Genomic DNA, 24037 nt, shown 5'->3' with positions numbered 1-24037 from the left:
TTCTCGTTACGGTTAACTGTAAATATACTTCAAGCACATTTCCATTATTCGGTGATATTTGGAACTTTACAGGAAGCTGTCGTTTCAATGTATCAGGGTTATTTGAAGAAAGAGAGAGAATAAATCAAGAATAACAGAAGAATTTTTCTGTCAGCAGTTTTGTATACACCTACATGAAAACAACAACACCCCCCCCCCACCCCGGATTCCACTTGCATGGTTCAGTGACGTGAGACACTGAGGCTGCCCCCTCCCCCCCCCCCCCTCCAGCCGCCCACTGGTGTCCTTGGTTAAATGTAATTCCGAGGCGAAATGCCGTTATCGCAGTACTGCAGCGATCTGAGGGCAGTGGCCCCGGTGAAGCTCTACAGCGGTCTCGCCCCCCTAGCGGCCGTCCCTGGCATTGCACCACTTCGGTGCCCATCATCCAAGCAGGTGGACGAGGTGCCTGAGCTTTCCTCCGGAGGGACAGAGACGTGGCCCAACACCAGCCGGATCTCAGCTCGTGCAGAATATCAGGGAAAGCAAAAGGTTGGGAATGACGATTCGGGAAGCAGCGGTAAAGGTTGAGAGGTCTGTCCCAAAGAGCAGAAAACAGAAGACAAATAAATAAATAAACAAACACCGCCTGACCAGCAGATACCCGTGCCAAGCTGTCCTCTTTATGGATGCCTCGCTGCACTCGAGGTTGGCACCTACGGACAGGAAATGGCGTTCTCCCACATTCTCCGCACAAATCAGCGTGGAGCAGCTGCGAAGAAACTACCAGACGTTTATCACCATCTCATCTCCTCCGAGAAGATTAGGGACGCATGAGAGCACTCTGTCGCATCACGTTTACGCGGCTCTTGGGGCTACCCAGGCATGGGCGGCAGGATGACTGCGCCTCCTAGTGGCTGTGGAACATTTTGCATCGATTTCTTTTGTCTCGTTGTTCAGGGAGGCTGTTTCTGTTACATTAAATAGACAGTGCTGTGCAAAAGTCTTAAGCAGTGAAAAAATTATGTTTAGTTGTCTGTTGGTCTAAAACTATGATTTTATATTTGTCAAAGTGTGTCAGCTTAGCCATTTCAAAACCTCTCCTATAGTCGCCTCAGTATTTGTAATAACGTGACATGCATTTTTAGACTGAATCACTAGCACGGCTGGTATAGCTAATTAGTACCTCACTGAGTTATTTAAATAATTATGTTATTTAACTCAGCTGGTGGTGAAATTTAACGTGGAATCGCTGAGAGGTTTTGGACCTGAAGCGATGATCATCTAGCCATGCAACAAGATTTTGGAGAACAGAAAGAAAATCTTGTTGGTTTTTATTGTATTACTCTTAATTTGCATTTCTTCAAATAATAAAGAGTTCTTTTTTTTTTGAGCAATTTTGTATTTACTACCCAGATAAATAGCTTTAAATGTTTTCTTTGACTTTGACCAAGACTTTTATATACCTTATATATTGATGTAAGTTTTGGTATACAATAAAAAAAGAGTATTAAAAGGCCATCTCCACTAAACTCGGTTGTGAAAAATGACAAAAATTCAACAGGACAAAAAGACGTGACAGAGTGAATCCCTTTTGACAAGCTGTCTTTCCAAACCCAGCCGAGGGCAATCCCCGTGTGACCCTGAGTGACAGCTTGGATCCTTGTCTTACACTGTTGCCATGGCAGCATGGCGCCGTTTGGCTCTAACGCCGTGTCACTCACAGGACGTGGACAGACCCAGCCCGCCGCAGAAACCACTCCCAGCAGATCCAGTGGGTAGGGGCTCCAGGGTGGTCCGCAGCCCCTCCGCTGCCCACTCCCCAGGCCCTGTCCCCATCCATGTCCCCTGCGTTCCCGTCCCCAAACCTCTGCCGGCCATTCCTCTCAAGAGCAGGTGAGGGTTTTGGAAACCGTCTCAGCGGATTGTGTCATAAACATGGTATGAACCTCATGGATTCCTCTGTCATTTTCAGACCTGCGTCCCTGAAACCCCCCACACAGCCCAAGCCGCGGGTCCCGGTCAACACCAAGCCCTCCAGCTGAAGGCTCGCACCCGAAGCCCCGCCCACAGGCAGAGACACTCGTTTGCACTACGAAACTTGGGAAAATCCCTGCGAATCCCCGAGGTTTGCAAAAGTGGCCAACACATGAGCACTGGCCTCTGTAAGGTGCTATAGATCAGCCCGTCCAGGTACATGTAAATTATTTTTTGTTCTGTATTTATTAAAATGCAGTGCACTGTGGTGGACACTTTCAACAACAGCTTCGGTGACGATTTCCTGTTGTCCATTTTTTGTTTTGACGAGCAAAAATAGAGTGTCGGAGCCACAACTGAGGGAACGTTTAGGTGGCCCTGGTGCTTCGCTACCTTGGTGTTTTACGTCGTGTTGTTTGAAGGGGGAGATGTAGGAGAGAAGGGTTAAAGAAGAAAAAAAACTGAATATCACTGTTTGAAATCTGTGACATCGATGTGGTGGAGCAGCAACACTGGGGCTGTGGAAGCCAGGCGTGACTGGAAGCCTTTGAAGAGTCGATCGGAAACGAGATGGTTCCCTCGACGATTTACAGAGGAGCATCTGCTCCTCAAATGGCTGTTTACATTCATTTCACCATACGTAGAACAAGGTCAGCGGCTCCCCGCAAGGAGAAACGTGACACGCAGATTGGAGATGGACTGTGCTGCGTTTTACATAGTTTAATCTTTAAAACCTGTGGTTGAGTGAAGCGTGAATGCTGCCAACATTATAGGGACAAGCCAACAAGATGATGCAACCACGAGTCTCCAGTATACTGTTCTTGCGGCCTGTTTTGTGATGAAATAAGGATGTGGATCATTTCTTTGACCAGCTGACCCAGACTGAGATACGTGGTAAAAAGGTAGATGGATGGATCATTCCTTTGAGATGGAATCACACGAGTTAGACACAATAATCCAAATGCCCCCGGCGCTGTGGCTTGAAATCAAAGCCTCTTGCAGGACGGGCAGATGCTGTGGTTATCGGTCTTCAAAAACAGCAAATTCACTTCAATTATTGGCTGTTATATTTGATGGATGGCATTGGCTATTGCAAGCAGGTCATAATCTACCGGGCCCATTTCCCAACTCATCTGTGGCCAGAACCGGAACGCCCCCAGTGGCCTGGCAACAAAAAAAAAAAAAAGCCAAAATAATAAGTAAAAGTTTGCAGCAACAGAACATGGGGGGAGACGGAACAACTCGACTGTTAGCATCATACGTTAACTGAAAAGCCATGCGGTCGCCATGGCGAGGGAGCGCGCCGACACAATCTGATTGGCCGAGCTCTCTAGAAGACGTGCCAGATCACACTGACCTTCATCCTGCCTGCACAATGTCAGTCTGCGTCCCCCCCAGCACAGAAAACAACCAAGCAGAGTCGACTCCAAGGGGAACCATGACTATCTGGAAATAAATTTGAATCCATCAAGGTTTTCTCCCCCCATGGAGCAAATCCCTCAAGACGGCCCTCAGGGAAAGTCACCATGAAATCGATTTTATTTTTCTTTAACTGTTAAACGTGGGCCGCTTTCGAAAATAGGATGCACATTTTTTTTTCTTTTGCACTGCATGTCGACTGTTCCTCGAGATTTGACTGGAACCTTAAAGTTCGATAGGTTGATTGCCTACTGAGAAGTTTCCTGACCTGAACCTAAATGCACAATTAAGAATCCATTAAGCACACTTTGTACAGAAGATGCTACCAGATGTACTTAGTGGTGAATCTGGTTGACAGGGTCACACAAGAACGGTTTTAAGGCATATCTGCCCAAGCTCTACAACCACGGGGGAGAATGAGTTGGACAGGGAGGCTTACTGACCTCGGCTGTGCTGGGCAGCCTCTGGAAAGGAAAGCATGACAAGGGACAAAAAAAATACAGTTTACACGCTAAGTTGTCTATCGCTGTGCTACATCACTTGAACCAAGTTAAATTGGGTTTGTTATTCCCATCAAACAGATTGCCTATAAGCAAATGATTCCCCAGAACTGGGAGTCTGGGACATTTATATGACTGAATAACCTTCGCTTAACCTCTTTGCATTAATATTTTTTACAGTGTCACACAGTGTATATATCTTTAACAGTTCACTTTTTCTGCTGGACATTTTACGGATCTTTTAAATAGCTTTGCCCCGTGTAAATAGATTTGGGCATAGTGCCCTCTACTGGGAAAAAAACTGCTCTGCAGCCACATTGAAAAGATAATGGGGAAAACGGACAATTTTGAAGACACTCGTTTAAAATATAAAAAAAAATAAAAACTGTTAAACAGTACAGTCAAGAAGCAATGTCCGCGCCATCGTCTTATCGACACGTTCCAGTCAATTTGTGAATTTATTCTAATATTGAAGGTCGTTATGTCTTGCATATGTACACTATCATCAGTATTCTTACATTGTTCCTGTGTATACTTTTTTATTACCATTTACAGTGTTGCAGGCAAACACAACAATTAGCTAATAATTCTAAGTGCAATGAGCATTAGATACTCATGTATGAAAGGTACTTTGGCTATCCAGGTTTTGTATTTTGAAATTTGGAGACAATCTGGAGCATTACAAGGACTCAAATGTTAAGAAAATAAATTAATAAATTTGTTCTACAAAAATAGCTTGTTTCCATTTTTTTTTCATTCATATTTGATCAATATGGTAAATTACTGACAATAAATATGCTTATTTAAAGTTTCATCTGAACAAAATCAAACCACTAGCTAAAACAAACTGACGTTTAAAGAGCAATTTAATAGACATTTCATTTAATCTTTTTAATCATTCACAGATCTAAATAACTATTAAATACAGTCTAGTGTTACTCTGAATAATCGATTAACCATGTAATTAAAAAACATTTTATAAATGGACAATATAACAAAAACATTTTATCCACTATTTGTCATGACTCGAGGGACGAAGGACTTGAGGGCAGGGGTTGTAGCAAAACAAAATGGGTTTATTTTGGACTTAAATGAACTAGCTATGGAAGTGAACTGGACTGCGAGGGACCAAACGAAAGGGCTGGAATTTAGGGAGGGCACTGGCAACAAGGAGGTTCGTCAATGACCAAACTGGGGAACACAGGACCGGGAAGCACGTATATACACGAGACTAACGAAGGGAGCTAATGAGAGGCAGCTGGAGTGATTGACATGAGGCTTAGGAACAAGAGGTAAGACAAGAGAGTAAAAGGTGTGGCTTGTTAGGGTGACGCTAGGGAGGAGACAGGAAGGTCAGGTGGACTTGGCGGCCAGGACACAACACTGCTGCCTTGTCCTAACATGTTTCCTTCTCTTCCAACATGTGTAAAATTTTCTGGAAAAAAAGCAACTGTAATTTAAACTGTAATTTATAAGTAATTTTTACTGATGCCATTATTCAAACACTCACTTGTCTGTCAAACGCTCTTGCCATTTCTGCAGCACTGGAGCCAAACTACATTTGAAAAAGGAAATGAGTGGATTTGAGATTAAACCAGAAAACTTAAGACCTTCACTTGTGTAACGTGAAACCCCACAGACTGCAGAGGTAGCCTGACACCCATCTTTTACCTCATTTTTCACACTTAGGTCTGCTCCGTTACGTAGCAGAAGGCTCACCAGGTCCTGGTGGTCGTTCAGCACAGCAACCTGGAAAAAAAAAGTGCTTTACTCCATTGCATCAAATTAATGAGCTGTGCCATCTATGTAATTAAGTGCTGAAGATCAGGGGACTCCTGTTCATTTCCTGGTGGACCTTAGCATATGTTTCAATTGGTGAAGAACATTCTAATGAGGGCTGCAGTTCGACACCCCGCCTGTAGAGGGAGTAGTCGATGAATTATCAAGCAACTGTCTGCTGGTTTATCACCTTTCTCAAAAACTGTTTAAATTAAGCATGAAATGCATGGAATCCTGTATCCGTGGCCAGTTTTCTCATTACACACTCTGCTGCGCTGGTCTGCCCCCAATTTCTTTCTTGACATTCCTGGGTGTCATCCACCCACGAGTCACAAACTACCAGCAAGCAATCGTCAGATTTAGCATCGGGAAAAGCACCAGCTTCGGATGAAATCACGATACCTCGTGATGCCACAACGTACCACATCAGCGTCGCTGGTCCCCATTTACTGGAGCACATGCCTCAGTATTTATATGCTGTGCCCCAGTAAAATTTCCCATTCAAATCATATGGTAATGGAGGGTGGGGGGTCGGTGCCCCTAAGGTTTCCTTAGGCCAGCATTGGAGGATTCCAGACCCAGCGCCAGTGGAAAATGAATGGGGGGAGGGGGGGCAATTAAAAAGCAAAGAGGGGGCGGTGACTTAACCCAAAAAAATTACACACTCTACGCACAGATATTCAATTGTTTAGTGCATCATTACACTACATACACACACAGACACACACAGACACACACAGACACAGACGGATCCACAAACCCCAGGAAACATATACCATCCACACACCATCGCATGATAATGACTCTATGGGCTTCATTTCAATAGCCGACAACATTTACCAACGATGAGCGATTAAGCAGCTACCACCAGGTGAAGTTACCCATATAACGCTCTGTGAATAAACACACGCGACTAAAATCCATTACATTTTGTTCGTTAAAAGCTCGATTAACTAAGCTAGCAACCATCTTGAAATATCTTGGGAAAGCTGCCAACTCTGACTCCACTACACACAACGGCTACCCAATAAGCTGAATTCTGCGTTAGTAATTTAAAAAGAGAATTATAAATAAATAAAATTAGGCCTTAGTCTTCACTGAGGGGGCAGGGTGGTCCGTCTGAGGGGTGCGACGCCCCCTTCCGCCCCCCTGTGGCACCAGGCCTGCACCCCCCCACCCCGTTAGCTCATACCATGAGGGGCGTCTTCCCCTTCCTGTCCGCGGCGTTGACGCTCGCCCCCGCGTTGATGAGAAGTGCCGCCACAGCCACGTTCCCCGAGACCGCCGAGACCTCCATGAGGGGCGTCCATCCAGAAACGCCGTCCCTCCCGTCTACCTGCGGGAATCGGAAGCAGGGAGGGAATCGAAACTTTGTGTGCTTATGACAGCCGTCATTTTAAGAGGAGGGGTGACAGCTTGAGACCAGGCCAGGATTAACTTATCTGGGGGCCCCGTGGGGGCCGCAGGCTGACATCAGCATGGGACACTCAGGTTTTGCAGATTTAATTAACCGTCCCACTCTTCCCAAGGTGGGCGGGGCCCTGACGTTTTCCTTTGCATAGCCGATGCATTAAACCACCCGGCCTATTACCAGTCCATAATGGAGCAGAAGTGAGTAGTTCAGCTCCAGGTAGTAAAAATCCAGACCAAGATTTTGTTTCAACCAACCAGTTGCCTCTTGCCAGTTAAACTCTCTGGACCCGAATTACCCACCTCTGTCTGAAGTGTGATTAGTCGATTACAGTTCCGTCCAAAAATATTGGCACCTCTGCAGTTTCCTTCAGATTATGCCCCAATACTCTGATACACATGTCAATGAGAGTAGTGTACTTGATACTTATCTTTAATTGATACTTATTTTTTATCATTAGTTTAACTGTTAAGTTATGTATAAGTCAAATTTCATATGTCACCGGCAGTTATGTTTCATAAATATATTACCGAGGTATTTTTAATCATTTATATAATGACTGCACTCTCTTATTTAAAACCAGTGGGGGGGGGCCTTCAGATGCTGGAGGTGGGGGTGTGGGGTGGGTGGGGTTTACCCTTCACCTCACAGCCATCCTGGATCATGTACGCGATGACAGGCAGGTGGCCCCCGTGCAGAGCAGCCTGAAGCGCCGTGAGTCCCCCGCCTTCCCGGGACGTCCAGGGGGCACCGCACCCCCTCAGGTACTTCACCACCTCCAGGTGGCCAGAGAAGCATGCCAGGGTCAGGCTGCAAAAGCAGGGGAGCAAGAAGGGGGTCAGTCTGCCAGCAGTAACGCACCCCTATCCTCCTGCATGCAATGGCATTCCATGCATGATAGTTGCTCACCTGTCCTTCCTATCGCTGCTCTTCCTCATCACATCTGCACCACGCTGCACCAGAATCTGAACTAAACTTCACAGAAACATTTTCTCAGAAACTGCTTCACAAAAAAAAACACATAACGACACAAAGAGAACCCCTTAGCACCACAAATAGAGACCTCTAAACACAGCCATCAGTGAATAGGTTTAATGTTTTAAATGGACTTGCGTGGATTGTCAGAGACAAATATATCGGTATCAACAAGATACAAACTAATCTTGCTTTATATTCACAATTAACAATGGTGTTAGCGGTCATGGACTCTGTGCAATAAGGGTGACGATCCACCCCTCCAAAAAGGGTTTATTAAGGAAACTGAAGACACCGAGTAAAACTATAAACAAAAGGACCACAAGGGGTTCAAAACGCTAATCGGGGAAAACAACTAATTACAAGAAACCACTAAGAAACAAGGTCCAGGAGCAGGACAACACATGAGAGCAAGAACAGAGAAGGGAACAGAACAGTCAACACACAGGAAAATAGCAGAAACTCAATGACTCACTCGGGAACTGAACACAGGCAAACACTTAAATACAGAGGGACACCAGGGCAAACAAGGAACAGGTGCGAAGCATAATCAGAACAACAAATCAAAAAGGACAACAAGGAACAGGTGGGGCAGATTACAATTAAACGAGCATGAAACTAAGGAACCGTAACATACTGCAAAACCAGAAACTAGGAGGCATGACACAGAGGACCGAATACACTAGACAAAAACTAAAATTAAACGAAACACAAACAGGGCAAACCAAACAGAGAAGCAAAATAACTACAACAAACACTAGGAAGAAAAATCAATAAACAGCCTCTGTGTCACACACTCAACCCCCTAAGCCATTCAGCAGCCCAAGGAGCAAGGGAACACACAAGGGTTAAACAGGGTGTGAAAAGGCAGGGCGGCCAGTGACACCTGCTGGCCAAACAGAGTAGAGACATGAATGGTAGTGTCAGACAGTCGCTGACCCTGACAGTTAGCTAATTATCAACGGTAAGTTTGTTAAAATTAGTGATATAAAGTAACCCATACAAATGCCCATCAGGAATACAAATATTACAAACATAATTAATAATTAGATGACTATAAAACATCTTTTCATTTGTTAATTAGATGTCAAACACTATCAGTAGACAGAGAAGAATGGGCATATTCCATTAATGATAAAATGTCATAAAAAGTGGACAACAGCAGTTTCAATCTGACAGTGATGATATACAGTAACTGTATATAATTAAGAAAATAAAACTGTGTTATGTATCTAAGCACAATTTTCCTAAGCCTGACTGCTTCCTCCGCAATACAGCTGGTTAAAGGTCCATCCCCAGGAACAGTTAGGTACCTAAAATATCCCTTCTGGGCGGCAACCATGACAGGAGTGAAGCCCATTCTGTCTGGGACGTCCACATCGATGGTGCTTGAAAAACAAAACACAAAACACTTATATAAGGACATATCTGATTGAAGACAGATAACTATGTATTGTACATAGAAAATGTTGACCTAAATGTTACATTTGTAATCATTATCATGTCTAATAAAACACTAAACACTATTAACACATATTGAACAGTGATCAGAAGGTTGTTGGTTTGAGCCCCGGCCTCAGCAGACCAGTCACATGACCCTGGGCCCTTGAGCAAGGCCCTTAACCCCCAGCTCCAGGGGCGTGACATGTTCCCTGATCTTGCACTGTGACGCCCAAGCTGTGGAGAGCAAGTTGGGGTGGGTGAAGATACGAATTCCAGCATTCCTGTACTTGGACTTGTGCAAATGGGAACATTTTTTTAAAAAGGATTTATTAACATGATAGTAAGCGCTTACCCAGACTGCAGCACCTTGGCCAACTGCTCCTGGTCATTCATGTTGACAGCCTGATGGAGGTCCTTCCCATTCAGTGGTTCTCCTGGTGAAAACCCAGGGCAGTGGGGCTTGTTTACATAGGGGCCCATCCGGGACGTCTCAGGTGCGCTCCAGCTAATATCACTGGGTATGACAAGCTTCAGGAACCTTCTATGCTTTGTTTTGTTGGTTTCCTACGCGATAAGCCAGTGTAATATCCGTGTACCTCCTCCTAACCACACTTCTTCCCTGCACTTGAGTCGGTGATATGTGAGAAGTTTCAGCGCCACGTTGTACCTATCAGGAGTGGTTGGCAAAAGTCTAACCGCCCCTTATTGAAGTTTCTGCTTTTTTGAAGATACAGCCGGTCAGTAATTTGATTACACTTTACCTAAAATCATCCGTTTGTTTACACCTGAAAATTGCTGGATTCGAGGTCTTAAAGGTGAGTAATGGTCTGATGTCATTTGTCTTGATTCTGACCTACATTTCAAGAAAAGCTGAAATTTCAATAGCAATGTACAGTCATTTGATATCTGCATACCACAGGGCTCATTCATTCTCACCATTTACAGTCACATTTGGTGGCTGGACAGTAGTTTCTTTACCTGTGTTTCTCCTGATATAATTAACTCTGTATTTATGTTTCAGCAAAGTGGCCCAATATGCCTGCTTGGGATATACAAACAGAAGATGGAAGGTGATACCTTTCCTATCCTAATAATATTTTCCGTAAACCAATTAGGAGGTGAAGTAGTGCAAAACTAGCATGCTACATGTTTTTAGATGGACCAGGCCGTGCAAAGTGCTACGTCACACTTACCGGCCGTGGAAACTGACACGATGGAGCTGTAGGTGCACCCCCCAGAAAGATTGCCCACTTTTATCCTGAACTTGTAGGTGGTACTCGGCTTCAGACCTGCCACAGTGTGCGTGGTGCCATAGCCCCTAAAAATGGGCAACGAAATTCAACTCTGAGTCGACTGCATTGAAGTGTGTGGCAGTAAAGACCCTGGACGTGCTTATGACGGGCCGCCAACTGAAATGTCAGGAGCTGTTAGAATACAACATCCTGGTTTCACCGATGTAAACGATACGCTGGTATTTCACAAACCAGTCCTCAGGGCACTCTGGACAGATCCACATTTCTGTTTTATCCCAGTTCCCAGCACACATGTAAGGGGTTTGAGCTTCTGATTGCTTGAGTCAGGTGTTCTGGGAACTGGGTTAAAACAAAAATGTAGATCTGTCCAGTGTTTGGGAAACACTGCGACATGCCACTTTAGTCCCATTTGATAGTGTCTGTTTAATAGATTAATATAATCTAAATGTACTTCATTTGACAAATTTCATTAAAATCTATGCTGTATTCATTCATGTTAAATATCAGATTTTTTTGCAAAAATATTGTTTTAATTATTTTTCCCACGTACTTGTATACGGTATCAAAGGCGTGCGTTTTGTTATCTTCCACCTCCAGGGAGAAGCGGGTCCAGCTCTCCGGCGGTCCGGTCCGGGACCCGCGCCCTCTGCTCCAGTCCAAGCCGATGCTGTGGTGACTCACCTTCCCGATTACAGGGAGCACTGGTGCCCAGCGATTTCGATGCTCTTAAAAAGAGTTCATTGACTCTCACCATTAATTACTGTTAATTGCTGTGAACATCAACTGCCATTAGAGGTCGCGAAAGTACGCAGGAAATGCAGCCAAAGCAGTAAATAAGGATGTTGTAGACTTGGAATCATGTAGAAAACACAGGGCATTACCGTCTTTATTTTTTTACTTTTAGGTAGAATAAGACGGTCTGCATGTGGTCAAAATGTCACTAGTCGTTATTTCTTAATTTCCTGAGAAGCAAAGACCATAAACACAAAACTTAAAACGTAGGCCATTAAGCCGTTCTCAGGGACGGCGAATGTGATAAATTGCAAGCCATCGGTAATTAGGATATCGTTAGAGTAACTTTTTTTTTCTATTTTTACAGACAAAAGCAGTTCGATTAAAAAAAAAAAAGAGTATCTACCTTGATTTTCCATCGATCGATAGATAATGGATGGAATCTCAATGACAGCGATCAAAGGAGCAAAGAAGCTTGCGAACGATGCCCACCTTCCCCTGTGCGTTTGGGGCAGCAGTATTCAGTGGTTGTCATGGTAAAGGTAAACTTCAACTTTGCCCACTTTCATTTCGTACCACTGTAAGGCCGCAGAATTGTTTCTTTTAAGTTATTTAGTTACGATTTTTGCGACACTATACTAACCCCCTCTAAGACCAGACGAAATGCAATCAGTGTTCAAGGCGCATCGACACGACCTATCGATGCATGTTTTTGCAATTCTGTATCTCTTTACATACACTTTACAACTATACATGGTCACTTGTTTGCCGTAAAACTACGCCTCTGCACGTTTATTTTCAGCAATCAACAGGCTACACATTGCTCTCTAAATACTTAGAGCATAACATAAATATACTATTTGTATATTTTTCTAAAGTAAAACACAACATTAGCTAATCTTCTCTTAATGTTGGAAATCTGGTGCGAATTAATGATCTTTGTGTTAATTATAACTTGGTTGACCTGTATTTGTTCATTGTGCGTCCCCATCCTCCCAGTCCGGTATTAGATTATAATGGGATTAAAGGGGCCACATGACCACATTCAGCGCTACAATGGACGCTCGCCGCTGCCGTTCATTCACGGACCAAATGCGCTTAACAAAAGACGCCACATTGCGCGCCGGAAAGCTATTTGGGATGAAATATTTTTCCGGGTGACTTAGTTTACTTGTTGCTGCTTTGCATTTCACTTTTGGGTTTTTACTTTTAGAATATATCTTGATACAAACACTTTGCTACGAAAACTGCCATCTCCCGTATTCCACCCCCCCAAATTTAGGGAAGGAGCGACGTGTTCTGTACGAAGTTGTTCCTCAACTCTGGATGACAACAGCAAACCCTGCCGTCAATGCTTTTGCCGGAGTTCCCCAGAAATAACCTCTTACATCTGATGTTATAAACCGCGGCCATGGCGGACGACGATCTGCCGGAGGAGCTGCGCTCCGAAGCGGATGAAGGGCGAGAAGTTGGATTGGATTTCGGCGACGATCTGGAGCTGAATCAGTTCGACGGGTTGCCTTATTCGTCTCGATATTATACGTTACTCAAAGAAAGGAAGACTTTGTCTGTTTGGAAAGCCCGGTCTGAATTTATGGAGACTTTGGTTAATAACCAGGTCGTCATAGTTTCTGGCACAGCAAAATCTGGGAAAAGTTCGCAGGTGGGTTTTTAATGGGCAACATAAATAACCTCGACTTGCTCATGTTTATTAAAACTTAACATTTCAAGAGGTTTAACCTACCTGCTATTTTAAGATGTTTTAAATTACGCTTAAACATGTGGGTTTTTCGTGTTATTTTTAGACGACTGCAAGATTTTATCCCGTCCGCATATAACTGACATAAAGTAGGACAAGACAACTGAAGGAAAGTTTATGGTGGTACTTTAAAAAAAAAAAAAGGCTTGGATAAAATATTTATTACCCGATACTTCTGTTGGTATTGTACAGCGAGTATACATTACATGTAATACAAGCCTGTCATCCCCGGTCCTGTTTCGAGCGTCAGCGCTAGGTTGGGCCAGATATTAATGCAAAACTTTACATTCATCCTAAGATAATATTCACCTGACACAAGAGGACTCATTTTCCCATGTACGTTTGTCTACAGTTTCGACTGAGGCAAAGATGAGTGTCTTAAATATCACTGGGCCTCCTGGAGCTGTTGAATGGTCCTAAATATAGGACCCAGTGAAGAGGCGCTAGTCTCTGGTAGTGTCAGTTTTTACTGCCAGACCCTGCGGCAAGAACTGCGGTTCCGCATACAAACAGGAGCCCTATTAAGCCACTTAAAGTGCAGCAAATAACACCTTTTCATTGCAAAGAGCGAAACTGGAGATTGAAACATAGGTCTCAAATTATATTTTTATATAGTCAAGTCAATCATCTGAATGTATATTGCTCTGTTAATCCCTGTTCTCTGAATTGGCACGTGTTGCTCAGATAGGCGTTGACTTAAAGTTTTTTTTTTTCTTTTCAAAGAGCCATTGTTTGAAGAGGTATGTGAAAATTGAAAACAGGTGATACCGAAAAGTCGCCAACGTGCCTCGATCATTACGTTGAGAGACAGACTAGGGTTTTCATTTGAATTAAATTCTATAGAAATTAATCCTTATCATGAGCAAAGGTTTTTTCTTTTGGTGACTAAAAATCTGTGTACTTTTGTCTTTTTACTCTTTGGGGCATTCGCCCGGGGACAGCCGTTCTCCATGATCAGCGTCCCTTTTGAGGTTATTCCGAAAGTGGATCGCGTCCCTCCCAGCTGTCCGAGCGCCGGCTCCGCAGATGCCGTCGTTTGCCCCCCTTGTCACAGGCCTGACAGACGGGCCACACAATGGTCCAGCTGTTCGCTGCACAACACGTCTTTTTTTTTTTTTAAGGGCGGGTGTTTCCCTGCTGAAAAAGCCTCTAGTCTGAGCGATTTTGCGCCTTTGTTGCTACACAATGCGGACACCCTTAGATGGAAAGCAACGTGGGTACTCCCGAGATAATTATTTGTAATCCGGGGCAAAGGACTATCGATTTGTGGATGTTGTTTCCTTCGAATAATCAAGGAACTGCCTAAAACGTGACGCATATTTAAATGTTTATTTTCTACATGCAATTAATTTTGCTCATGTAAAACTGCGGAAAAACATTGCGGTCATTTCAGATTTCTCTGCCTGCCCGCTCTCCAGATACCCCAGTGGTGCGCCGAGTTCTGCTTGTCGGCCCAGTACCAGCATGGCATGGTGGCCTGTTCACAGATCCACCGGCAGCTGGCCGTGGAGCTGGCCTTGCGTGTGGCCGACGAGATGGATGTCAACATCGGCCACGAAGTGGGCTACAGCATCCCGCTGGAGACCTGCTGCTCCGGGGACACCGTCCTCCGGTACGACCGCTGACGTACTCGCCGCCCCAGAAAATCAAGCGTATCGCGCCATCGGCGTGAGTCAGGTGTAAAATCATTAAGTTAAATCAGCTGCACCGGATAAATGCAGTTGCTAAGCATCGAAATCAATTAACTGGCTGGCAAATTAACGAGTACAGCAGCCTGCTTACGCCGCGCGCACGAGGCAGTGATGTTAACTAGCCACGAGGAGCAGTGTCAAAGTGCGGGATCTGAGCACGACCCCCACCTACCCCCAACCCCCTCCTACCCACTTCAGGAGCTATTTCCATCTGAAGAGAGGGAGGCTTCAAAGGAGCCACGCTGCAGCTGCACGCTGCTTGTGACCCCAACCCGCCCCACCACCACACACACGTTCCCAATAGCGCCACAGGTCGGCATGACAACAAAGGACACAATGGCTGACTGTAAAGGATGGAGGGGGAGGGGTGCATTATGAACACTGATGTGGCTTTTTATTTATTTGAATTGCATCTGAAGGCAGCACCCACATCTATAGGAGGCTGCATGAAGAATGCACAGCCCCCCCAGGTTGGGGATTTGGAAAAGTCCTAATGAACTCTTTTATATTTGTTCAAAACAATCACAGGTTTCATATTAAGTGAAAGCTCTGTCACTTATTTGTGGTGGAGTTTTCTTGCGATTTGATGGTTATGTAGTGAAGCGCGTGAGATGGGCTTGTTTTGGTCACCGTTGTCCCCGTGTGGATGTGGCAGGTACTGCACGGATGGCACCCTGCTGAGGGAGATGATGTCTGACCCGCTGCTGGAGCGCTACGGGGTGCTGGTCATCGACCAGGCCCATGAGCGGACGGTGAGCACCGATCTGCTGCTGGGTCTGCTGAAGGCCGTCCTGCCACAGCGGCCTGAGCTCCGCCTGGTGGTCTTGTCGGCACCACACGTGCCTGCTAAGCTGCTTGCCCACTTCGGAGGCGCCCCCTTACTGCGGCTGGAGGACCTGCACCCGGCCGAGGTTGTCTACAGCAACGGAGACCACAAGGACTATTTTTACGCCGCCCTGAGGCTGGTCCTGGAGATCCACCACACCAAGGAAGCAGGGGACGTGGTGGTCTTCCTGGCCTCATCACAGGTAGGGTATGGGGTCACATCCCTCACCACGACTCAAGCCCTGAAACCGACAGGAGGAGTAGGGAAGGGTTCCATAGCGAAACATTAAAATCGAGACATAACTTTGTCAATATATTTAAAAAGTTATTGGCCAAGAGGCTATGTGGTGCTTAAAGACACTGGACTGAAAACTGCTGGTTTCAGTCCTGATTTTTCCTGCTGAGGTTCTTGTGATTAAAGTACTGAACCTGGGATCATTAGGTCTGTTCCTCACCATGAGTTAAATTAGCTGGAATAGTCTGTTGGGTGGGTACAGAGTTACATTAATGATAACAGCAGAGGAAACTTGGATTGAAATTCTGACATTTTTAGATGTGGTGAATTAATGTGATGGGTGGATTTTTTAATATTTTGTAACAATTAGGAGATGTTGTAATTATTTTTGCTGCAGGTAATCGTGACACAGGTTTATTTATTTATTTATTTTATCGCCATCAATATAGATCCTCTGTCTTGTGTGGTCAGTCTGACACTTGACCGACCTCCAAAGCTGTTGACTTATTGAAGCAATAGACGCATTGTTCATTAGTCAGGTGATCATGCCTTTAGCCTCCGGGAATGACGCACATAGTGGTTTCAGACCCGAAGATGTTGGGTAGGTGACCGTCTCGCTGCTGCTCTCTGCAGGAGATCGACTGCGCTTCCGACATTCTCCTGCAAGAAGGGGCCAGCTTCAAAAACGGGGATCTGGGGGAGCTGGTGCCAATCGCCATGATTCCGCAGAGCGGTGGGGGGCTGCCTCTGTTGGGGGAAGAGCGAGGGAAGAGTAGAAAAGTTTTCCTCACTTGTAGTCAAGGGGAAGACATGTTCTGGGCCGTGGACACCATCAACTTTGTGATCGATGTGGGCGTGGAGAAGAGAGATGTAAGTATTCCTAGGATTCCAGGTATTTACCGCAGCGGACGCTAATGCAGTCAGTCTGAAGAAGAGCGATTCTTTTGTTTCATTTTTTTCACTATCTTGTTACTCTGTTGACTCCTCATTATTTTCCTCTTTTTCAAGGTTGACTTTCCAACACTGGGCAGCATATTCCAGGGATTATTTGGGGGATTTGAGGTTACAGGTCCAGTGTTTTCAGTCACTCAATACTGACATGTTAATGATTTAAAGTCTTTTTAAAATCCTTTAGTCGCCGGCGTGTTGTGATGTCATTAGATCTTCCAACTTCTAGCCGAAAAAAACAAATTCTGTCAGTACGCACCTGCCACTAATACTCCTTGAGTTTAATTATCTTCCCTTCCTTTCTCTTACAAAGAGCATTTTTCATATCCAGTTTTTCTAGCTTGACACACGTAATCGAAGCAGTGCGATAATGAAGTTCTCTGCTAGCTGAACCGGTTGTGTTGGTGTAGAGCTAGAGACGGGAAACACTGGTCACCGGGCCAGTTTGCACCTGGTTATTTGGCTGACTAGACCAATAAGCATATCTTCACTTATGTAGTATGTGCAGTCCAAATGTAGAACGACTTAAAAAATTCTTGTTAAAAAGATGCACAGAAAAATCAAACTGCAAACTTCAATAAGTAACTGCTGTATAACTTGAAGGGGGATGAGAGTGAGGCAGCAGAGAGATCAATGAGAAGACAAATTGCTTTCTGTTGATGACATTATATACTCAGGAAGGAGGATAGGGCCGTGATGATGGGAGTTGTGTTTCTCTTGACACAGGTGTACAACACGCGCATCAGGGCAAACTCGGAGGTGGTACGACCCATCAGTAAATGCCAGGCGGAGATCCGGAAGCGGTTAACGGATTCGTCGGGTAAGGTGTCCTCTTTTGCAGTCTATAGAGCTGTGTGAGGCGGAAAAAAAGTCTAATTCCATTTTGTATTCTACAAAAATTTAAATCATCAGATTTGCATTTTTCATTCGCAGTAATTTTTTCTTGTCGTAACTGTGTGCTAATTTCAGCTCAACAAGCTGGAGTTAAATTTTTATTAGCATTTATTTTAAGGGCTTCACTGATCCCATTGCAATGCTATATTCCAAATATCTGCTAAAACAATTAATACAGTTTCCCATTGATGGGGAAATGAAGCTTCATGAACCATTTGCTGTATTTTCTGACCCTACAAGATGGTGCTCTCTGTTTATATTAGTGCTCAAAGTATCTCCCAAAGCAAACCAAGAGCGCCATCTGGTGGGGTTAAAAAATACATCAAATGGTTCATGAAGCTTCATTTGCCCATGACTACAGTTTTCTTATGGATACGTTAAAATTCATATTTCACTACATGTAACCAACACTATGATTGGGGTAAGGCAGTCTGATAAGTTGCTGAAATTGTAAGGACTTTTTTGTACTGATCAGCTGTGTACTCCATAGGTAAATGTTTCTGCTTGTATCCTGAGGAAACCGTACTGCCAGAGGAAACATCTCCACGGCTACTGGAGTCCAACATCACCTCTACCGTCCTGTTCTTGAAGAGGATGGAGATCGCAGGTCTGGGACACTGCGACTTCATCGACCGGCCAGGTGAGTGATCGCTCAAGAGTGATTTAACTGGTGCCTGTGGATGTGACATAGACTTTGGAACATCGATGTTCTCCGAAGGTTAATTAACACATCACTGTTAATTACCTAAGAGGCAAAAAAAGCCATATAGGCCAACAAACCAAAATCACCCAACATCTTATTCAGTAAACCTTGCGTGGGTTTCTGCCCCACAAACTGTAAAAGAGAAGATGTAATAGACCATTTTGTTTGCGCTGAATGAAAATGAAAATCTTTTCGCAGAAGAATTGCGCTCTTGAACCGCAGATAAAGAGCCGAAAGCGGCAAGTGCTGTAACTTTAATGACAATAAACACGTGTTTCTGAAGAGCATGAGTAATCAGTGCGCTCAGTCATGCCCGATTAAGTGCCGGAGATGGCCGACTGCCCGAAGCAGCGGCTGTTGCTGTTTCATTGGAGGGTGCGGGGCGTAATCCTGGTTTGTGATTTGAAGAAGAAAAAAAAAAAACAATAAACAGCACCTACGGGGATCAAGCGGAAAGGTCAGCCGTGGTTTGTTTGGCAAGGGAGGTGTTCTGGCAGAAACCCAAAGAGCTCCAGCGTGGTGGATTTACTGAGTGCATATATTCTTCCACACCCACCCGGTGGTTAATGGTTTTCTCTACGTGCTGCGCTTTTAGTGCCAGCGGAGGAAAACGGGACAGGTTCACTGGAGGGGGGGGGGGGGGTGTTAGAGAGCTGTTCTTTAGCGGGGCTGGCAGCTCCCCGCTGGGGGCTCTTTTTGTGCCTGGTCCGTCACGACTCCTTTCGTGGGGGAGGCAAACGCCGAGGAGAGTAGCTGGAAGCTGGCGGGGGGCTCGGTGGGTCCGCAGTAAGTCTCCTCTGCTCCTCGTGCACGGGGGCTAGGAGCCTCATGACACAGCGCTCCAGGTGGAGGGCGAAATGGGAGGCGAAATGGGAGGCGATCCTGCCGTAAATATCAGCAAAAATCACGTTGCTCACAACCATAATACATAGAAATAGAAGGCAGACTGAGCACCATCATCCTGTGTTTTATTGAGTCGTTAAACTGTCACCAAAGAAATATACACAGACAGCAGAATCAATGTACATAATTAAAGGAGTTAATCAAGTTAGGCATAAAATTTAATTAGTTTGTACTTTTGTGTCATTCCTGAGAAATTCTTACCCCGACGTTGTGAATTTAAGTAAGATGTTTCAAATACTTTTGCCTTCTTTTTTTGAGTTATACACAACGTTTAGAAGTCAAAGGGAAACTGCAAATTTTTGTGAACTTTCACATAAGGATGGCCAGAAAACCGCATATATTTTAAGCAGAGCAGTGATGAGCAGAATAATTTTAGCTGTCTGTATAATTATACAGCAGCGGTTTAGTGTATGTCAGGGCTTTCAAAATGATTTTAGCTTTGTTTGGTCACCTGAATTGCTGGTCAGATTGGACTGCTGCAAAAATTGAAATGGCATTTCTGAGAAATGGTTTTTGCTAGTTATGTTAATTCATCCATTTTTAGTACATTTAAAGGGAAAAGGCCACAAACTTCATTTTCAATTTTCTTTTATTTATATTCTGATTTTCAGCCACGGTTGTGATTCTGCTTGTTGGACACTATTAGTTATTAAATAATGAATAGCAGGTAGATTGTTTGGTTTGCTTCCCATGCAGTTAAATGGCAGGTGTGCTGGTGGTTTGGGCGCATGGGCCTACATGCCGAGTGCTGTCGCTCCCCTGCAGATCCCGAGGGCCTGATGCAGGCCCTGGAGGAGCTGGATTACCTGGCTGCCCTCGACAACGATGGCAACCTGTCCGAGATCGGGATCATCATCTCGGAGTTTCCCCTGGACCCTCAGACAGCCAAGGCCCTGCTGGCGTCCTGCGAGTTCGACTGCGTGAACGAGGTGGTGACCATCGCTGCCATGCTCGTGGGTAAGCTGTGATCCGCTGGCTTGATTCCTTACAGCGGTGTTTCTTAATCCCTTGGGGAACCACAGACACTCCACGTTTTTTTCCCTCCCAGCCCCCTGCCCGACAGTCCACGTTTTTGCTCCCTGCCAGACAGTCCACGTTTTTGCTCCCTGCCAGACAGTCCACGTTTTTGCTCCCTGCCAGACAGTCCACGTTTTTGCTCCCTGCCAGCTCAAGGGAGGGAGCAAATATGTGGACTGTCTGTGGATCCCCAAGGACTGGATTGGGAAACACTGCCTTACAAATCATACCTCTGCTTTCTCTCATTATAGGAAAAACCAACTATATTTGCATATTACATATTTAGGGGGCGGTAAGATGGCTGCATGGACAACACTATCCCCTCACATCTCTAGGGCTAAGGTTCGAACCGCACCCCCACTCTGTGTGGAAGTCCTTCCACAGTCCAGAAACATGGTTCCTCCTGCCATGTGCTGTGATGTCATCCTGGGTGTCTCCGGCCTTGCTTGCTGTGCTTTTTGGGATAGGCTAGGATAGACTTCAGGCTCTCTCTTCATTGGATAAGCAATTAGAACATGGATAGTAACATGGTAAGGATTTAGTACAGGATTAGGATGTAGTTCAGCTCTGCATTCTAAATATTGGCCCTGTGAGATGTTTTAAGAAATTACAGATGGAGCTGGCCAGCAGGGTAATCAATAGCGGGAATGCTAACAGGTTGTTTTCGGGACTGTCTCAGCCCCCAGCTGTTTCTTGGAGAACCCCACGGGAAGCAGGCAGGAGGCAGCGCAGTGTCACCTCAAGTTCCAGCACCCCCAGGGGGACCACTTCACCCTGGTCAACATCTATAACACCTTCAAACGCAACCAGCGTGAACCATGTGAGTCTCTCCCCCCCCCCCCGCCCCACATCAAGGCCCTGCCCCACCTCTGGATAAATGGAACAGTTATAGTTTAATCGTGTCCGTGCTGATGCTACAACAACATGACTGAGAACTGGTGTTGTGGGCCATAAGATTGAAGGTCAAGTCTGTTGTACTATTGAAGAACCCATTTTAGTCCCTCTGGGAAAAACGGTATCTACTAAGCAATTAGAATTGGCAGACATCAGATGTTCTTCAAACTGACCTGAAACTGAGTTCCGGCCCGCTCTCCTTGCAGACCTGAGCATTGAGAAGTGGTGCCAGGACAGCTTCCTCAGCTACCCGGCGCTTCGGACGGCCGAAGCTATCCGGTCGGAGCTCATCGACATCCTAAGGCGCATTGAGCTGCCCGTGTCGGAGCCATCCTTCGGGACGAAGGCCAACGCTCTGAACATCAAGAAGGCACTGCTGGCGGGCTTCTTCATGCAGGTCTGCAGTGGGCACAATTGCACCCCCTACTGGTCAGATGAAAACGCTATTTGAACATATGTTTAGTAAAAATTTAATTGATATTGTAATGTTATATTTGAAAATGTGGCTTGTAGTCATATAAATGTGTAATAATAATTTATTGTAAATGTTTACTATTTGTTAACAATTTTACAGTTTGGCATAGGTTGGAACGCAGTTGTCGCCAACCGGTTAATCATGACCGAAAGGTCGATCGCTGAGAAATTTCTAGTCGATTGCACACAACTTCTAATTTCCCCCCCGATCAGCAAAATATACTGTGGGAGCTCAACCTCCCCGATACCTGGTCAGCTAAATATTCCGTTGCTGACTAGAGTATTTTTTTTCAAGTATATGTAAGGTTGGCACCTACGGCTGTAACGGGTGGCAGGTGGGGCTCTCTCTCCTTGCACCCCCTGGGAGAAAAGCTTAGAAGCATGTTCTGCTTCATGGCACAAGGGGGGGGGGGGGTGGACAGTCAGCGTTTATATAATTCAGATTCATAGGTGTGTCCAGTACTGCACCTCAACTGAACTCGAGTGCTGTAGCTGTTACCACGTGTATAAAAAATGTATTTGAACAAATAATTAAGAAAAAACGCCTTGATTCATTAAATTTAAATGGGTTTTAACAGGCACAGGCTGTCCTGTTTTAAAATAATTTTATCATGATGAATTATTAAACAGACTTTGTGGCTTTGGTTAAAACCACTTGAAGAGTAATCTCTCTGAATTCCTTTGGGGAAATTTTGATCAAGTGCTGATAACTATCGATTCGGGAACACTGACTCTGGATATATTGATGTAGATTCAGTAGCCTGAGTGTTTCTGAAAGGGAAAATCCACCTGTCCTTCAGATCGCCAGGGACGTGGATGGTTCCGGAAACTACTTGATGCTGACACACAAGCACATCGCTCAGATCCACCCCACGTCCAGGTACGGGAGCGGGCCTCAAAAGCTGGGCCAACCCGAGTGGTTACTGTACCACGAGTTCATCCTGTCGGAGAGTAACTGCATCCGCACCGTCTCTGCAATCTCCCCCGAGGGGTGAGTCGCCCTTCTCGTCTGGTTTGCAGAGGTGTGGGGGGGTGACCTTGGAGTAAAAACATCCATCCCCATAGGTGAAATCATCCTCGCTACTGGGACACTCAAACCTCGACCAGAAAAGCAACTGGAATTAATTCAGTTCAGTTTATTGTTATAGATCAGGCTGCCCTACAAGCTCCCGCCAAACCAACACGCCAGATGGTGCTCGAAATTAGTCACTAACGTGTGCGTCTTTATAACCCACTGAAAAATGAATACATTCAAATGATAATTTAACAAAAGATTAAAGATTATACAGCGAGTAATTACACTTGTGGCTTGCATCTCTATTCAGTCAAGCAAATGCTGAATAGCTACTAAACATTACATCAGTGTTCACTGATGTCTATAAGGAAATCACCTGATTCCATTAAGCACAGTTTGATTTTGTTTCTAGATTCACAGAGATGGTGCCACAGTACTTCTTCTACAACCTGCCCCACAGTGAGAGCAAAGACATTCTGCAGCACCTCCTGGACCTCGCCACCCACCGCAAAGACCGAAAGCAAGAGGCCAACGCACTTTACGGCGAGCAGCATGAGGGTGATTCGAACCAGACTGACAGATGCGTCGTGCAGTGACGGCGGTCCAACCAGCCCCGTCCGCACCAACGGGAACAGGGAGAGTCGCAGTGGAGATGTAGGCCAGACAGTAAAATGGACAGTTTCCCTTTCAGCCGCTCTCAAGCTTTGTAGGGGCACATATTTATATTAGTGTCCATTGCAGCAATTAACAAAAGCAGGACATTAACACAGTAAACTGAAAGTTTACTATTCCTAGTGATGGCCAAGTAAAGCTTCATGAACCAGTTGCTGTATATTCTGATCCAGCTTGTTGGTGCTGTCTGTTCAAAAAAAAAAAAAAAGGGCTCAAAGCATGCCCCAAAGCAAGCCAAGAGCACCACCTAGTGGGGTAAAAAAGTACAGCAAATGGTTCACGGGGCTTTATTTGGCAATGCTTCCGCCAGGCAGTTTAAAAATTGAGATTTGAGACGTGAACATTGCAGAAAAACCACAGGACTTGGTAGATGTACCAATGGAGAAGCACAAAAATCATTTAACCTTGTGAACTTTGGTGAAGGCACTATCAGGAATCTAGTTAAGATTAATGTTAGTCACGCTGTTTGTAAATATGAGTATATGCTTCATTAAGAAATAAATTATTGGAGAGTGGAGTACATGGACAGTGATCTGTCG

The 24037-nt window shown here is 45.0% G+C and overlaps 3 protein-coding genes across 6 annotated transcripts in view; 2 read left to right on the top strand and 1 right to left on the bottom strand.

The window, feature by feature from the left end:
- LOC111853717 (disintegrin and metalloproteinase domain-containing protein 12-like) overlaps window positions 1–4607 on the top strand; it is a 68337-nt gene extending 63730 nt beyond the window's left edge. The window contains exons 22-23 of the mRNA XM_072703697.1: window positions 1706–1875; window positions 1955–4607. Coding sequence (XP_072559798.1) covers window positions 1706–1875; window positions 1955–2024 — 240 coding nt within the window. The 3' untranslated portion in view covers window positions 2025–4607. The remainder of the gene's footprint in view (window positions 1–1705; window positions 1876–1954) is intronic.
- fank1 (fibronectin type III and ankyrin repeat domains 1) lies at window positions 2988–12530 on the bottom strand. 4 transcript variants are annotated; one of them, XM_072703698.1, is made up of 12 exons: window positions 12433–12530; window positions 11875–11966; window positions 11287–11461; window positions 10677–10801; window positions 9836–9917; window positions 9354–9428; window positions 7975–8040; window positions 7710–7875; window positions 6847–6990; window positions 5547–5624; window positions 5386–5430; window positions 2988–3120 (listed from the first exon to the last, which is right to left on the bottom strand). In XM_072703698.1, exons 1-12 carry the CDS (start codon window positions 12444–12446, stop codon window positions 3058–3060), a joined length of 1125 nt encoding a protein of 374 aa, XP_072559799.1. In that variant the 5' UTR covers window positions 12447–12530; the 3' UTR covers window positions 2988–3057. The 4 variants fall into 4 exon arrangements, 3 of the variants coding, with proteins under 3 accessions (XP_072559799.1, XP_072559800.1, XP_023686761.1); XR_011984387.1 differs by lacking the exon at window positions 2988–3120 and adding an exon at window positions 4724–5310 and having other exon boundaries at window positions 6847–6986; XM_023830993.1 differs by lacking the exon at window positions 2988–3120 and adding an exon at window positions 4724–5310.
- On the top strand, window positions 12526–24018 carry dhx32a (DEAH (Asp-Glu-Ala-His) box polypeptide 32a). Its single transcript, XM_023830992.2, has 11 exons — window positions 12526–13131; window positions 14646–14839; window positions 15574–15946; window positions 16612–16848; window positions 17653–17746; window positions 18311–18460; window positions 20192–20383; window positions 21123–21263; window positions 21544–21734; window positions 22612–22802; window positions 23239–24018. Exons 1-11 carry the CDS (start codon window positions 12880–12882, stop codon window positions 23420–23422), a joined length of 2199 nt encoding a protein of 732 aa, XP_023686760.1. The 5' UTR covers window positions 12526–12879; the 3' UTR covers window positions 23423–24018.
- The last annotated feature ends 19 nt before the right edge of the window (window positions 24019–24037 follow it).

This window comes from Paramormyrops kingsleyae, chromosome 20 (genome assembly GCF_048594095.1).
Source record: "Paramormyrops kingsleyae isolate MSU_618 chromosome 20, PKINGS_0.4, whole genome shotgun sequence".
Lineage (NCBI taxonomy): Eukaryota > Metazoa > Chordata > Actinopteri > Osteoglossiformes > Mormyridae > Paramormyrops > Paramormyrops kingsleyae.
Note: the sequence above shows the minus strand (reverse complement) of the source record. Positions and strands in the feature narration are given on the sequence as shown.

Excerpts from the sequence above, each read along its gene's own strand:
- fank1 (XM_072703698.1), bottom strand. Across the intron at positions 8,041-9,353 it reads GCCCAGAAGGGATATTTTAG|TTTAGTTCAGATTCTGGTGC; the intron begins GTACCTAACTGT and ends GTTTCTGTGAAG. Across the intron at positions 7,876-7,974 it reads AGCAGCGATAGGAAGGACAG|CCTGACCCTGGCATGCTTCT; the intron begins GTGAGCAACTAT and ends CTGCTTTTGCAG.
- dhx32a (XM_023830992.2), top strand. The coding sequence starts at position 12,880 with ATGGCGGACGACGATCTGCCGGAGGAGCTGCGCTCCGAAGCGGATGAA. Across the intron at positions 20,384-21,122 it reads CATCGCTGCCATGCTCGTGG|CCCCCAGCTGTTTCTTGGAG; the intron begins GTAAGCTGTGAT and ends GGACTGTCTCAG. Across the intron at positions 22,803-23,238 it reads TCTGCAATCTCCCCCGAGGG|ATTCACAGAGATGGTGCCAC; the intron begins GTGAGTCGCCCT and ends TTTTGTTTCTAG.